General features: G+C 25.5%; 1 protein-coding gene across 7 annotated transcripts in view; it reads left to right on the top strand.

Moving 5' to 3' along the window:
* The window catches only part of LOC100204814 (phosphatidylinositol 4-kinase beta), a 47,888-nt gene that overhangs the window by 8,940 nt on the left and 23,948 nt on the right, over positions 1-15,000 (top strand). For all 7 annotated transcript variants that reach the window (XM_065790888.1, XM_065790887.1, XM_065790890.1 and 4 more), the window contains 3 exons: positions 7,660-8,084; positions 13,037-13,080; positions 13,244-13,447. In XM_065790888.1, the coding sequence (XP_065646960.1) occupies positions 7,671-8,084; positions 13,037-13,080; positions 13,244-13,447 (662 nt within the window). In that variant the 5' untranslated portion in view covers positions 7,660-7,670. The remainder of the gene's footprint in view (positions 1-7,659; positions 8,085-13,036; positions 13,081-13,243; positions 13,448-15,000) is intronic.

The following is a 15,000-nucleotide window of genomic DNA, read 5'->3' as shown; positions in this document are numbered from 1 at the left end:
ACCAAAAAAGAGATTGGGACTGAGTATTAATATCTCTAAAACCGTTAGGAGTCAGATACTAAAATTTGAAGTGAAGTTTTTTTCATTAATATAAGCTTGTATTCCAAAAATCATCAAAATCTGAGACGGCATGGTGACGAGCATAAATTGAATTGAGCTGGAATGACCCTGTAAGAAGGTAGCTTATGGAGAAGACGAGCATGGAAAACTTTATCAAAAGCTTCAAAATTTGTGAAAATAGGAATAACAGATGCCGCTTTCCAGCAGGCTGGAAAACAAGACTGATAAGCACTTATTAAACTTTTTTTAAGTATAGATGAGAGGTTCCGGAAACCACAAGCTGCAGAAGAGTCTAAGCAGGAAGTCACTTTAAATACAGAAACTGTAATGATATGAATGTCACTAGAGAGGAGGAATAACAGGTTTGCCTTTATCATAGACACTGGTAAAGGTTCTCAAGAAGTCTCTGGAGACTAATTTTTGTGATAAAAAAGAGATTTTGTGATTGGAAATTGCAGCAGCACAATGAGAGGAAAACCATGGAGAAGAGTGAGGCTTGATTTGGAATTGTCGAATTGTTCATCTGATGATAAAGAAGAATGAGATAATAGTTTTAGAGAGATCAAATCGTGATCAGAAGTGCCTATGGGTTAATGTGGAGAAACTAAGCAGTGACTAGGATCAGAAACAAGACATAAGTTGAGTAGAGAAAATGAGTTTGGAATAAATCTGGAAAGTGAGTTGGAAAGTTGATTATTTGTGTTAGAAATTGAGAATATCAAAAGTTGTGGGCCTTAACACCTGCGAGTCTTGCAGTTCAAAATCTACTGAGAGCTGCAGATTTGGAACCAAGCTATTCAGTGTGATGAGCACTAAAAGTCGATAACAACAACAACAATATTGGCTGAAAGATAAAGAGAAAAGACTTGGTCAACTTGGTCAGAAATAACATCTGAAAAAGAGATGAATGAGAGTGATACAGAACAAAGAGAAAGAAAGAAAAAAATTACTTAAAAGACCACAATTATTAGTGAATGATAGATTCAGAGAACTTGGTGATGACAATGGGTTCTTTTTTTATAATCCCTGACACCTCAGTCACTTTTCAAATTAGTCAAAGAACTTGACTCAAAGAAAAGATAGTATTTGGTACACTATTTAATAGTGTACTAAATACTATCTAAGCAATCGCCTTAATACTATTTATAAACCCGAAGCCGTAACGAAAGGCTCCAAATATGGCCACAACAATGTAAAACGTACCCTGTTTGTACTTTTGGCACACCAAAAGTACAAACAGAGACACCATCCATGCGCAACATAGCACTGTTAGTACTCTGATATTTTACAGCTGTTGACAGTTAATCGAATCAGCCTCTATAAGAGCTACCACAGAGTTTAGGAAACCTGACTACCAGCTTGCCTCAGAATAATGAAACTAAGTTTTAGAGCTGTACCCTAATTAGCAGATAATAGAATGAATTGCCTTGTCATAACAAGAGACACAAGCCAAACCTATGCAATGAGTCAAAAAGATCCAGCATTTAACATCCTTAACTGGAAACAATGTATTATAAATACATCTAATCCAGCCTAATAGATGAAGAAGGGGTACAAAGCTGGTCAACAGATAGAATTTGTTTACCCCTTAAGTTTTTTGAATATCAACACACATACAAACACAGACAAACACGCACACATTGGGTGTCTGTAGCACCCATTTTCAGCACTCTTTTACATATATAAGTTTTATTTTGAGAAGTGAAACTGCACAATAGTGATTTACCAAAATTCTGTTTTGGTATTGGTTTCCGCCAAAATTTTAATTTGAACCAATACCAAAATTTCAGTTTTGGTACTTTTTATAAAAGTTGGTATAAAGCAAAATTTCGGTTGAAAAACATACCGATAACCAAAAAATTTGTAAGATTTTTATCTAATTTTCCAAAAACAGTTATTTTTGAGAATTTTCACAAAATAATTTGAGAATTTTCACAAAATACCTTGAAAAAATCTTGTTTTGCAGAGAACATCAGCCAGTTGCAGAGAACATCAGCCAGTTGCGAGAACATCAGCCAATTCTAACATAATACGAGTATAAAAAAATAACAAATGTAAAATTGCATTTTTAAATAAGTTTTTCTAATGAAATTGATTTTGACTAGGTGAAATGTTGATATTGGTAAAATATTTGCCGATTATAATATGTCAGTTTGCACCAAACTAGAGTACCTGAAATTTTGGGTTATTTCGGTTTCAGCTTTTTTTCGGTTTCGGTCAGTCACTACTGCACAAGCCAAAAAGATGTGTATGTTACCCCTACTTAGTAAGTATTAAATTCAGGAACGCCTGAATTTAATATAATAGCCTTATATAATGTGCCATGATGATGTCATACTGAAATAGGAAGCTGCAGAGGCTTCAATAAATACATTGACTGAGGGTTTGGACAGTTATTAGAATAAGAAGTACTATTGTGACAGGAAAAAACTGAAATAGGAAGCTGCAGGGGCTTCAATAAATACATTGACTGAGGGTTTGGGCAGTTATTAGAATAAGAAGTACTATTGTTACAGGAAAAAAAATTGTTTTTTTTTGTGATTTCTTTTTTCTTCTTTTTCTGAAAAAAATCAGGGTTGGTAAAAAAACCCAACCAAAAAAAACAACCCAAAATGTCCTTTTTTTACAACAGGTAATTCTCTTTTTAGCTTTTATAAATCTTACATTATGAATAATTTGCCACTTTTTTGTATAAATATACTTATATAAACTATAAACAATATGTTATGTACAATATACAGACACTAAAATAAATGAAAAATATATTCCTGTTTATACTTTGTAAATGAGAAATGTAAATCTTGAATGGACTTCATTTATTAGTCAAATGTTGTGTCAGTAGACAATCAAATTTTTGCTTAATTTCAATATAATATTGCTTTATGTCTTCATCCTTAAAGAGAGACAACCAATTTTACATACATCTGATGGTGATGTTGAATCGTTTTGAAGCTATAAATATAAACATTTTTTAAAGTTTTTTTTATTTCAATAAACATTATTTAACATTATATTGAAACCATAGTTTAAAAATATTTTAATGACTATTAATTTAATTTTACATATCTACTTTATCTCACATTTCTCGAGTTGAATTTGAAGATTTTCTCTAGAGGTTGCACCATTATCTATGATTGTATCTTGATATTATGTTTAATATAATTTTCATGCTTTTCTAAAATATCATGGTAGTGATCATAATTTTTAATATAGGTCTTTAAACAGTCTACTTGAGAGTTAAACGATTGGGAAGTTGTGGCAAAAATACATTCCTATCATCCAAAAGCCATCTCTAAAATTTAATGCTTAATTGTTGATGTATTAACAGAAATTTACTTGCAATAATTTGATCATTTTTGACACTGCTCCAACCATCTTGTATCAATGTTATAGTACTCCTGTTGTTTGCATATGCATACACAATTGCAAAAATATCACACCTAGCCTTTCATGAATTGTCACTGCTGACATTATATTGAAATATTCATTGTGCGTATGTATGTATGTGTAAATATATATTTATGTTACCATGAATGTAAATAAGTTCTGTTAGTTCTATAATGTAATCCATGAAGGATTGCTAAATAAAACGATTTTTACACAGTTATTTATTTTTAAAAAAGTTAAGGCAGCTGGTTCAAAAAAATCAAATATATGTTTATTCAAACAAAGTTTCATAAAAAGAGTTCCAAGACTCCTGGCTCAAAATTAATATATTCTACAATACTTTTTTTCTGTTTTTTTTTTCTTATTACATAAAGTTTCTAACCATTTTTTGGTAGTTCAAGACTCAAGTTCAAGTAAAAATAATTATATTTTGCCTGTAATAATAAAATGTTAGTCCAGATTCTTAATTGTTTGCGAATATTATCTCTTAATAATTTTATTAATTTTTTCTATGACCTTTTGGCAGTCTCTGCAATAATATTATGCAAATTAAAAGAAGTTTGTCTGTAATTATGCTGACTTTTTAAAGTTAAGGCATATCGTTAGGCAATTGTTAAATTTTTAAAATAGTTTAGTAATGTATTTTTATGTATTATATATATATATATATATATATATATATATATATATATATATATATATATATATATATATATATATATATATATATATATATATATATATATATATATATATATATATATATATAGTTTGTTGCATTTGGGAGTATGGATGGAAACATTTGCGTGTTGTCAGAAAGTAAAAACCATTAATTTAATTACAAATTAATCGTTTTTTAAAAAATCCGCAAAAATGCAAATTTAATTGACCAGAATGTTTTTAAAAACATTCTTAATGTTTTTAACAATATAAACAATGTTTTTATTTTTATTTTTTTAAAAAAAATGTTTTTTTGTCAACAAAATACAGAAAAAACTTTCTGACAACATATAAGAGTTCTATATAAATATATATAAATATATATATATATATATATATATATATTATATATATATATATATATATATATATATATATATTATATATATATATTATTTATTATATTATTTGACAACATATAAGAGATATTATATATTATTTTATTTGACAACATATAAGAGTATATATATATATATATATATATATAAGATATATATATATATATATATATATATATATATATATATATATATATATATATATTAACGAAGAAAAAACAACTTTTTCTATGGTACTTTAAGTTTCATGCCTATACGGCAATCATCAGCCATTGAATACAAATTCAAAAACAAAAAAAAACCGCTAAAATTACAAAATACTGTGTAGTGGGATCTTAACGTCGTTAAGACATACTTGATGGCAACAAAAAAACAAAATATTAGCTAATCACCGGTGTCAAAAAAAGATAAGAGGAATTTATTGTGTCTGCATTTTGAAATCAACTCATTTCGTTTATTTAACAAGTTATCACCTTTATATGTTAAAATAAGGAATTTTTTGTATAAACAAAGATTGCAAATTTTTGACACAGTGTTATAAGGATTGCAACGTTTTACAATTTTCCACTTAATTAAGGGTGTAAACATTTTGTCTTTTATGTCCCAAATTTCTTTAGACAATTCGGTATCATTTTTATATTTATTTATGTTAAAAGATTTTAGATGGTTAGCATACTGAAATTTAAATGGAGTTTCACATAAGCCAAAATATACGTTGCAATCCTTATAACACTTTGTCAAAAATTTGCAATCATTGTTTATACGAAAAATTCCTAATAAATTCCTTATTAGATTTTAAATTTCTGGGAATAATATCTTTTAATGAAAAAAACTGTTGAATTTTATATTTTCCTTTGGCTCCTGTGTTAGCTAACCTATTTATGGGTGAATTTGAAAACAAATGGATTGAAAAGTATAACGGCACTCAGCCATTGTTTTATAGGAGATATGTTCATGACATTTTCACATCTTTTCCATCTAAAAATGACTGTAAATTTTCTTGATTATTTTAATTCTAAATACCCGAATAAGAAATTCACTTGTGAACATGAACAAAATGGTAAATTACCTTTTCTTGATGTTTGTATTGAAAACCAAAATAACCTCATAACTAGCATATACCATAAAGAAACTTTACTTAAGAATCAATATCCTAATAAATTAATAGATAATTCCTTAAAAAAATATTTGGATCTTAAACTCTCTGAAACTTTTGAAAAACCTAAATATGAATGTAAATATTTTAAATTACCCTATATTGGTGAATTATCTTTAAACGCTCAAAACAAAATATCGGAGTCAGTAAAGCTGTTTTGCAAAGATAAATTTATCATAAAATTGGCATTTACTTTTTCTAAAATTCAACAGTTTTATTCATTAAAAGATATTATTCCCAGAAATTTAAAATCTAACGTTGTTTATAAATTTAATTGTGCAAACTGTAATGTTTGTTACATATGACGAACTTTCCGCCACATTTCTCAACGTATTGATAAACATTTAAAGGAAGATAAAAATCACATATATTTATATATGTGATTAAATAACATATTAAATCCAACATTAATTGTTTTAATAAAGCAACTGCAGAATGTTTTACCATTCTGGATTCTGCCAATGGGGATACTGAATTAGAAAAAGAAAGTCTTTATATAAAATGGCAGAACCCTGAGTTAAACAAACAAGTTAGGCACAGAGGTATTGAATTGTTCTAATCTAACTTTTATTTACATCCTGTCCTTTTATTGTACAATACCTTTTGTGTAATGAATTTTAACTGTAAATTTGAGTGTATTTTTATTATTTCCTTTGTATTATATTTTTTATTTTAATTATGTATTATAAATTGTTTTTTATTTCACTAAAATACTAATATATTTTGTGCTCACTAGACACCTCTGATATATATATATATATATATATATATATATATATATCGGATATATATATATATCGGATATATATATATCGGATATATATATATATATATATATATATATATATATATATATATATATATATATATATATATATATATATATATAATGGGTGATGCAGAAATTATCGGACAAAATAAAAACGTCAATAACTTTTTATAAATAAAAAAATAAACTACAATTATATTTTTTTTAAATTAAGCATTTATCTTTTAATAAAAATATATTATTTTTTATATGAAAAAACACCACCATCAACGTAATAGACATATTGGTCCATCCAATTTAGAGAATCTTTAGAATAATGAGAACTTAAAGCCAAAATAAATAGTTAAAGTCTCCACGATACTTGTGAATAAATGGAAGAAGTCGTTTTCCTATAAAACAAACACTTTCTGGGCATGTCTTTTTGTTGTTTGTGTAGTATCCAGAATTTCCAGGCATGTTGCTCCCTGCAAAACAAAAGTATTTTTTGTCATCGATGACTAGAAGCGATTTTGTGTTATAGAGTTGGTTAACTAGTTTCCTGCTTCTTTTTTTTGCCTTTATTTGTTGTTCTATAGTGTATTTTGGAGTCTTTTCACGTTTTCTATATTTAATATTCATTTTTTTTTAACTGACGACCAATTGTCGATTGATTTACACCGAATTTAATACTTATTTTTCTCTGACTGACCCCTTTTCGATTGTTTACAAGTCTCGTTAATTTAGTTTTCTTTTCTCTAGTCCAGGATGTTGGACAACCAGGGTGCTTTCTATCAGAAAACGATTGAACAGTTTCAAGTCTTTTTAGGTTATCATATATTGTACTTCGAGCAAATCCTTCCTTTTCAAAATGATTTGCGATTTTTTTTTTTAATATTAGGTTTATTTACAAAAAACATTTTTAGTCGCTTTCGAAAAGATTCTCGTTCAACTGCATTTAACCTCATTTTAAATAATTGTGTTTCAAATAATAAAATTTATATTTTATAGAATGTTTATGCCTACGCTTAAAACCACAAAAACTAATTATTATGCTCAAATAATGAGATTAGGATTTGTCAGATAACTTTTGCATCACCCGTTATATATATATATATATATATATATATATATATATTTATATATATATATATATATATATATATATATATATATATATATATATATATATATATATATATATATATATATATATATATATATATATATATATATATATATATTACTTACAGAGGTATCTATCATGACCCACAAAATTCCTGTTGATTCATGCAGTGAAAAAGATGGTGTCTCTTGTGAAAAACTTGCAAAACTCAATATATCATGCAAGCATTGCATTGTGAAGGAAATTGCAAAGAATGAAAGTACACCCCTTAAATGTAAATGTGGCCATATAATCGAAACAAAAGCAAAGTCATCAAAAATTTCTATGAGCTATTCAAAACTAAAAAGGAGCAAGCAAAGGAGCAGAAAAAGCTTAGATAAAAAGAACCGTCAGTTGTTAGCAAAATCAAATGATTCAACACTTCCTCCTGAGCAAGGTTCTTGGTTGCTAAGATTGTTTGAATCCAAACTCTTTAATATGTCTATAGCTATTTCTTACATGTTTAACTCAAAAGAGGAAGGAGTGCTAGCATATCTTGGAAATAAACTTTTTGTAAGTCTTGTTATTATTATTATTATTTTCTTTTTATGATTTGATAATTGTAATGTTTTAATTTGTGGTATCTTTTCATTAATCAAAAAAATTATATATATTTTAGCGTTTTTCCAAGGATATTCTAATTGCATTTTATGTAATTATGGTTATACTTCTTGTATTGGTCATGTTATATGAACATTTTTTTAAAGACTTATTTTTAAAGTTTTTATTTGCATGTATTTTTATTTTTTATTACTGAGAAATATATATTTTTATTTAATCTTTGTAAACCGTTTTATTACTTTCAGGTTTTCTTCTGTTGTTCGCTAAAAGTTTTTTCATCTGGCATTCACCAAAAATTTGTTCTTCTGATGTTCACTAAAAGGTTTTGTTCTGACTCTAAAGTAAAGCCTTTTTTCTACCTCATGTTGTCTAACTTATAACATCAGATATAAATTCTTTCACTTGAATCTTTGCCAGTGAGTCTTAAACTATGAATGCATTATTTCCGTTTGATATTTCAGCATCAACATTTTGCAAAAGTTTTTGACATTTATTTCCAGCAAGTTAGACCCCATGGAATTGCTAAAGTTAATATACAACAAAGCTAGCAATTGTGGAATGATTCTCAAAATAAGTTTTAAATCCTCAATAAAAAAAGATGAACAAGTTGTGTTGTCAAACTCATTGGCCATTTTGAATTTAGAACATACTATTTTTAGTACAAAAAAAATGAAAAAGAGGAAAGAAAACTGAAACAAGAATTGCAAGAGAAATAAGCTAATTTTATTTTTAAGCAAAAATAAGATTTGGTTATTAAACAGTGTTTAGTAATATTTAAAAAAAAAGTTGAAATAGAAATTAATTACATAATACTTATTTAAAAGTGGTTTTTATAACGTTAGATACTTCTTTTTTTTTTAAACTTAAAAAATATCTTTAATCTATTTTAATAATTAAAAAATTATAAAAAGTCTCTTTACTAAAAACATTTTAGGCATATGTAAAATAGTTTAATCTTTGCGTGCTGCTTTATGCTTTAAAACTCATTTCTAAAAAGTCCAGTTTTTAGTACAACATATATCAAACTTTGTGTTGATTCACTTTTTACTTGTGTATTGTAAGCAATGCACAGGTTTTCTTTTTAAGATAAAAGGAATAATCTAGTTTATCTCCACTATAATTTTTTTTAAAATAGTTCACAGTATTTAATGTATTTTATTTTATATTGTATTTCCAATTAAGTGTATAAAATTCAAACATTTTCAAAGGTAAGTGCTTAAGTACTTATCTACTTATGTACTACTTAAGCAATTACCTTCAAAGGTAAGTGCTTAAGTAGTACATATATTTCTTAAGTTGTACATATATAGTACCATATTTCAAAAGAAGTGCTTAAGTAGTATATGTTTAGAAAAGTCAAAATATTATAACTGTAAACTTATTTCAGGCGCACTTAAAAAGTTAATTTAAAATTAAAACTGTATAAACCTTTTATTGTATGGTAACAAGTTCACAAAATAAAATATGTGTGCTGTTGTTATTATTGTATAAGTTCACTGTTGTTATTATTGTAAAAGTGCAGTTTATAAAGTAGTATAAAAGTTGTCCTTGATGGACAGCACTCTTCTTCATATTCTGTAACTTCAGGGGTTTCTCAAGGTCAATATTTGGCTCTACACTTTTTTAGTTATTCTTGTGTTAATCGTCATTCAATTAAGTCTCATTCTTTTACTATGAATGTTCCTAAGTGCTCCAAAAATTCTTTTTTGTCTAGTTTTTTTTTCTTGAACATCAGTCCTTTGGAATTCACTTCCTTCATCTTCCTTCATTCAAATTTCATCTTTTAACTTCCAGTAACTTCCAACTCTAATGGTGGTTGCTTGCAGCCTTGTTGGAAGTGAATATGTGAAAAAAAGAAAGTTTGCTTTGCTTCTTTCAGTTTCATCTAGCACCAATGGCTTTGTGTTTCTTTGTCTTGCTCCCGGCATGCAGTAATGTTTATGAACTCAACCAATGCTTGACAAACACTGTTTTCTTTTTTATAGTTGAAGAAGTTTTTTTTGATCTTTTTGTGTGTACCAGGCATAAGACAACTTACATCTGGTACAAGACAACTTCAATCAACTTTCTCATCATCTAAGCAACACAAGCTTGTCTACCCGTAATCTAAGCTTGTTGCTTAGATAATGAGGAGACAATAGTGGTTACAATAGATTTATGTTTAATCTTCTAATTTTATCTAAGATATTAAAAATTATCTTGAAATCTTTTTTTGCTAAAAGATTTCAAGATGTTTTTTTCTGGAATTAAAATCAAACTAAACTTGATATTTATACTTTCCTCAGAGTTATTAACTTTGAGTTTTTATTTTTTTAGAAAAAATAAGAGTTTTCCTAAATCTAAATGTAATTTTTTGTAGCCTTAGCCAAAAAAAATTGCACAAATATATATTTTTAGTTATATATTTTGCATAAAATAGTGAAATTAACTTCTCTGTATATACTTAAAAATATTGATCAAAACTAGTTTAAATCAAGGGTTTATATTGAGCTTGTTTATGTAAAATTCAAATTTTAAAAGAGAAAATGAAAAAAGAAACAAAATGTTTCTACAAAATAACCAGTTTTTGCAACAACTACATTTTAGGTTCTCTATAAATAAGCTGTCTACTTTGATATCCAGAAAATGTATATTTGTGTAAGGGCGAATGGTGACTAATTTTAAACCCTTTACATGAAATTAAAACTTATTTTTAACATGCATTGTAGGAGTTTTGAATATATTAAGTTGTTTGTTGTTATTTTATTCATAATAGAGAGAGTAAAATATTTAATTACTACCAGCAAATCACTAAGTTACTACTTCCAAATCACTAAATTTCTACCTGCAAATCTCTAAAATACTACCTGCAAATCACTAAATTACTACTAATTAAACTGGTCAAGGAAGTGACATCATATAAAAATAAAATAAAAGAAATATTAATGTAATATTTAGTATTCAAAATAGTAATAATAATAACAATAATAATAATAACTAGCTGTCTGGACCCATATGATGCGGTTCATGGTAAGTCTGTTCCACACTGACCATTTCTAATTTTGTTTTTACAGTCTCTTTTCTTCAATAATTTTTAGTAAACAGAAAAATAATTCATTTCAAAATCTTGGCTTTTTATTAACTAAAAATAAATTATAAATGAATTAAAACCTATGACTTGTGATTAGTCGTGGCACTAAAAATACAAATTAAAAATATTATTCAATTTTAAACATTTCAGACTGATTTGTTGAAAAATTTGTTGAAATACAAACAAACAAAAAAAGTGTATGTAAAGATTAATAAAGTAAAAAAAAGTAAAATAAACCTATAATACTTTAAGTGTCACCACCAGACAATACAAGGTTCACAACCAGACAATACAAGGTTCACAGAAAACAAAATCGTGTATCTAACATAAAGTTATATAAAAACAATAAGAGATAACAACACTTATTTATATTTAAAATAAGCTCATTGTCAGCTTATTTGAATTCAAACAGTCAGTTAATACAAGATTTTAATACATTATCTACAAAGTAGAGTATGTTTTATTACTTACATCTTGAAAATATAAACTTTATTAATTCTAAAAACAGATTAAAAAAAAATTAAAAAATACAAACTTTTTATTAATAAACGTATATACTATAATTATACTATTTATGATAATGATATTAGACAAACTGTTACTTTAAAACTAAATACTTTAGAAGTTTTATAAAAGTTATGCAGATAAAAAGTTTAACAGAATAGAAATACAGATTTGATAACCTAACCGATGCACATCAACTAAATGTTGACCATTTTTAGGTTTGAATATCTCAGCTGGCTCATAAAATATTACACAGAGTATAATACTATTTTTAATGATTTTCTCAATTCTGACATTGTTGCACATTGGGTTCAATGCGCAACAATGTCAGAAACAACAATGTTTCAAACCGGGGAGTGATAAAATAGTCGTAAACCCCCAAGTTATCTCATTACGTTAATATTAAATAATTTTAAAACTTCCTTTCATTTATTATAAAAAATTTTTAGTAAAGTATTATATTTTTATAAGTTTATAAAATTAGGATTTTCAATTGTTTTAATTAAAAACATATTTTCTAAGACTCCCATTCTGCTTATAAAGTAGTTAACGTTGGTATGTAGGAGGTTCAAATCCTCAGTTTTTTTTTTTTTTTTTTTCAGTTTTTTCAATTTTTTAAAAAACAAAACAATTCTATAGTTTTATAGATATTATATGTATATATTATATACCGCTTTTCCTAATGCAAACTCAACTTGTAAAAAACTTGGAAAGTAAAACTGGAAACCTAAAAATAAACTTTAACATTTACATATTTTTAAATTTACACTAATTAGACATAACTACATTTTCTTATAAATTAAGTGCTTTTTCAGCACTTAATTTATAAATTTTGAATATTAAAATTCAAGCTTATTCTTCTAATTTTATTTATTAAACTAAACATTTAAAACATTCTGGGTAGAATCATATATTTAACAAAATCACATCACATTCAATTAGCTTATCTAAGCATATTCCTCTAATTCACGTAAGCATATTCCTCTAATTCATTTAAGCACATTCTTCTAATTCATCTAAGCATACTCTTCTAATTCATCTAAAGATATTTCTCTAATTCATCAAAGATATTCTTCAAATTCATCTAGTTTTTAAACTTAACAAAGCATTTAAAATTACCCAACAACTATTATTAAACTTAATTAAACTTAACAAAAGATAAAATTTACCAACATCACATAATGTATTTGATTGTGGGTAGTTGTTTGAATTTCTTACCCAAAATTAATATAAATACAATTCATATAATATAAAGTTTTGAAATAATTTTTTGTTTCTTATATGTACTATTACTTTAAACAAGTATATATGTGAGAAAATTTTCATTTAGAATTTCAACGACCATGAGGTAGATGTGTACTTAGCAGAACTTATGTAAGAATATTTTAATTGAAAAAATCAGTTATATAAAAGACCATGTCTGGTCTTTTATATATATTTTATATATAAAAGAGCATGTCTGGTCTTTTATATACAAAAGATAATGTCTGGTCTTTTATATAGCTGATGTTTTAGAAATAATTTTTATTTAATTTAGACATATGTATCTTCATATGGAAGAAATAAGTCAAGTGCTTCATCCATATTTGTCTTTGCGAGCCAAAAATCACACTTTGTTTAGTTTACGCACAGCTTGGTTACTGCAGTCAGAACTGGATAGTGGAGAATTAAGTCAAGAAGAGGAAAAAAGAGGTAATCGACTGTATCAAGTAATCACAGAAGAACAAACAAAAGTTCAAAGGTATTCCAACAAATTAAAACTTTAAAATTATGCTTGAGGTGTTTTTCACATACATACATACATACATACATACATACATACATACATACATACATACATACATACATACATACATATATACATACATACATACATACTTGTTTAAACTTGTACTATTTTTTTAAAAAAACATTCATAATAGAACGTTTTTTTAAAAAAATAGTTTGTTTCCTCACAATTTTGTTTTTTTATTTTTTTTCAAATGGGGGGGGGGGGGGATTGTTTACGAATGTGAGCTTCTTAACTGTCAAAAATAAAGTAAAAAACTATCAACAGTTTTTTTTTAATATTTTGTCTTTAAAAAAATCTTTGCATACTACTCATAAACTAGTTAATCATTTTTAATCGACATTCATTCTATGATCAATCTAAAAAATTAATGATAATGAAAAACTTTTGTTAAAAAGCTATTTCAAAACTAAAAAAATATTTTTCATAAATTTGTTTTGTAAAATTCAAATATTAAGTTTACAAAATTCTCTAAAATAATTTTGCCTGCAGGCTTGTTTATCTGGCCATTTGTATACAGTTTAACAATGCATTTATTTACAGTTTTTAATACAGAATTAAACACTTTGTAAATAACACTTTTGTAACGGGATAAAAAAAAATTATTGATTTGAAACTATAAATGAATAAATAAAATAGTGGAATTTATAACAAACATTAAAAAATAACTTAAATATAAAGAATTTTTCATAGTTAGGAAATTTTAAAAATAAATAAAAAGTTATAAAATAGAGTGTATTAAATTTTGCAAAATATTTTAATTAATTTAATAAAATAAATTCAATAATATTTAATAATAAATTTAATTCAAATATAATAAAATAAATTTAAATTAAAATTTTTATAAAAACAGAAAGTAGAAAAAAACTTAGTTAACTATCTGCCATTTGGTACATAAAATGTGAACAGCCTGATGCTTCTTAACAAGACTTATCTTTTATATAGACATATATATATTTATAAATAAGCATATATATATATATATATATATATATATATATATATATATATATATATATATATATATATATATATATATAATTATATATAAATAAAAATATAAATATATATCTTCAATAGCATATTTAGATAAGCATTTGCTCACTAGTTTTGCTTACCATTTTAGCATACGGCGTTTTCATAAAAAATAAAAAATAAAAAGCAAAAAATAATGAAAGAAAAGATTGCTGCCCCATATATATATGTATATGTACATATGTATATATATATTTATATATATATACATATATATATATATATATATATATATATATATATATATATATATATATATATATATATATATATATATATATATATATGTATATAATGAATTATTGTTTTTTTTGGGTGGAATATCTTTAATAAAATAAAATAAACATTTTTATTAAAAGTGTCAATAATATAAATAATATGAAGTACTGAAAGTTTAAATAATCCTTTTAAAGTCCTATTAAAAAAAATATTTAGAAGCAATAAATACAAATTTATTTTATACTGTTGAA

Source organism: Hydra vulgaris, chromosome 02, assembly GCF_038396675.1.
Source record: "Hydra vulgaris chromosome 02, alternate assembly HydraT2T_AEP".
In the NCBI taxonomy this organism is placed as follows: Eukaryota; Metazoa; Cnidaria; class Hydrozoa; order Anthoathecata; family Hydridae; genus Hydra; species Hydra vulgaris.
This window is presented reverse-complemented; position numbering and strand designations above follow the sequence as displayed.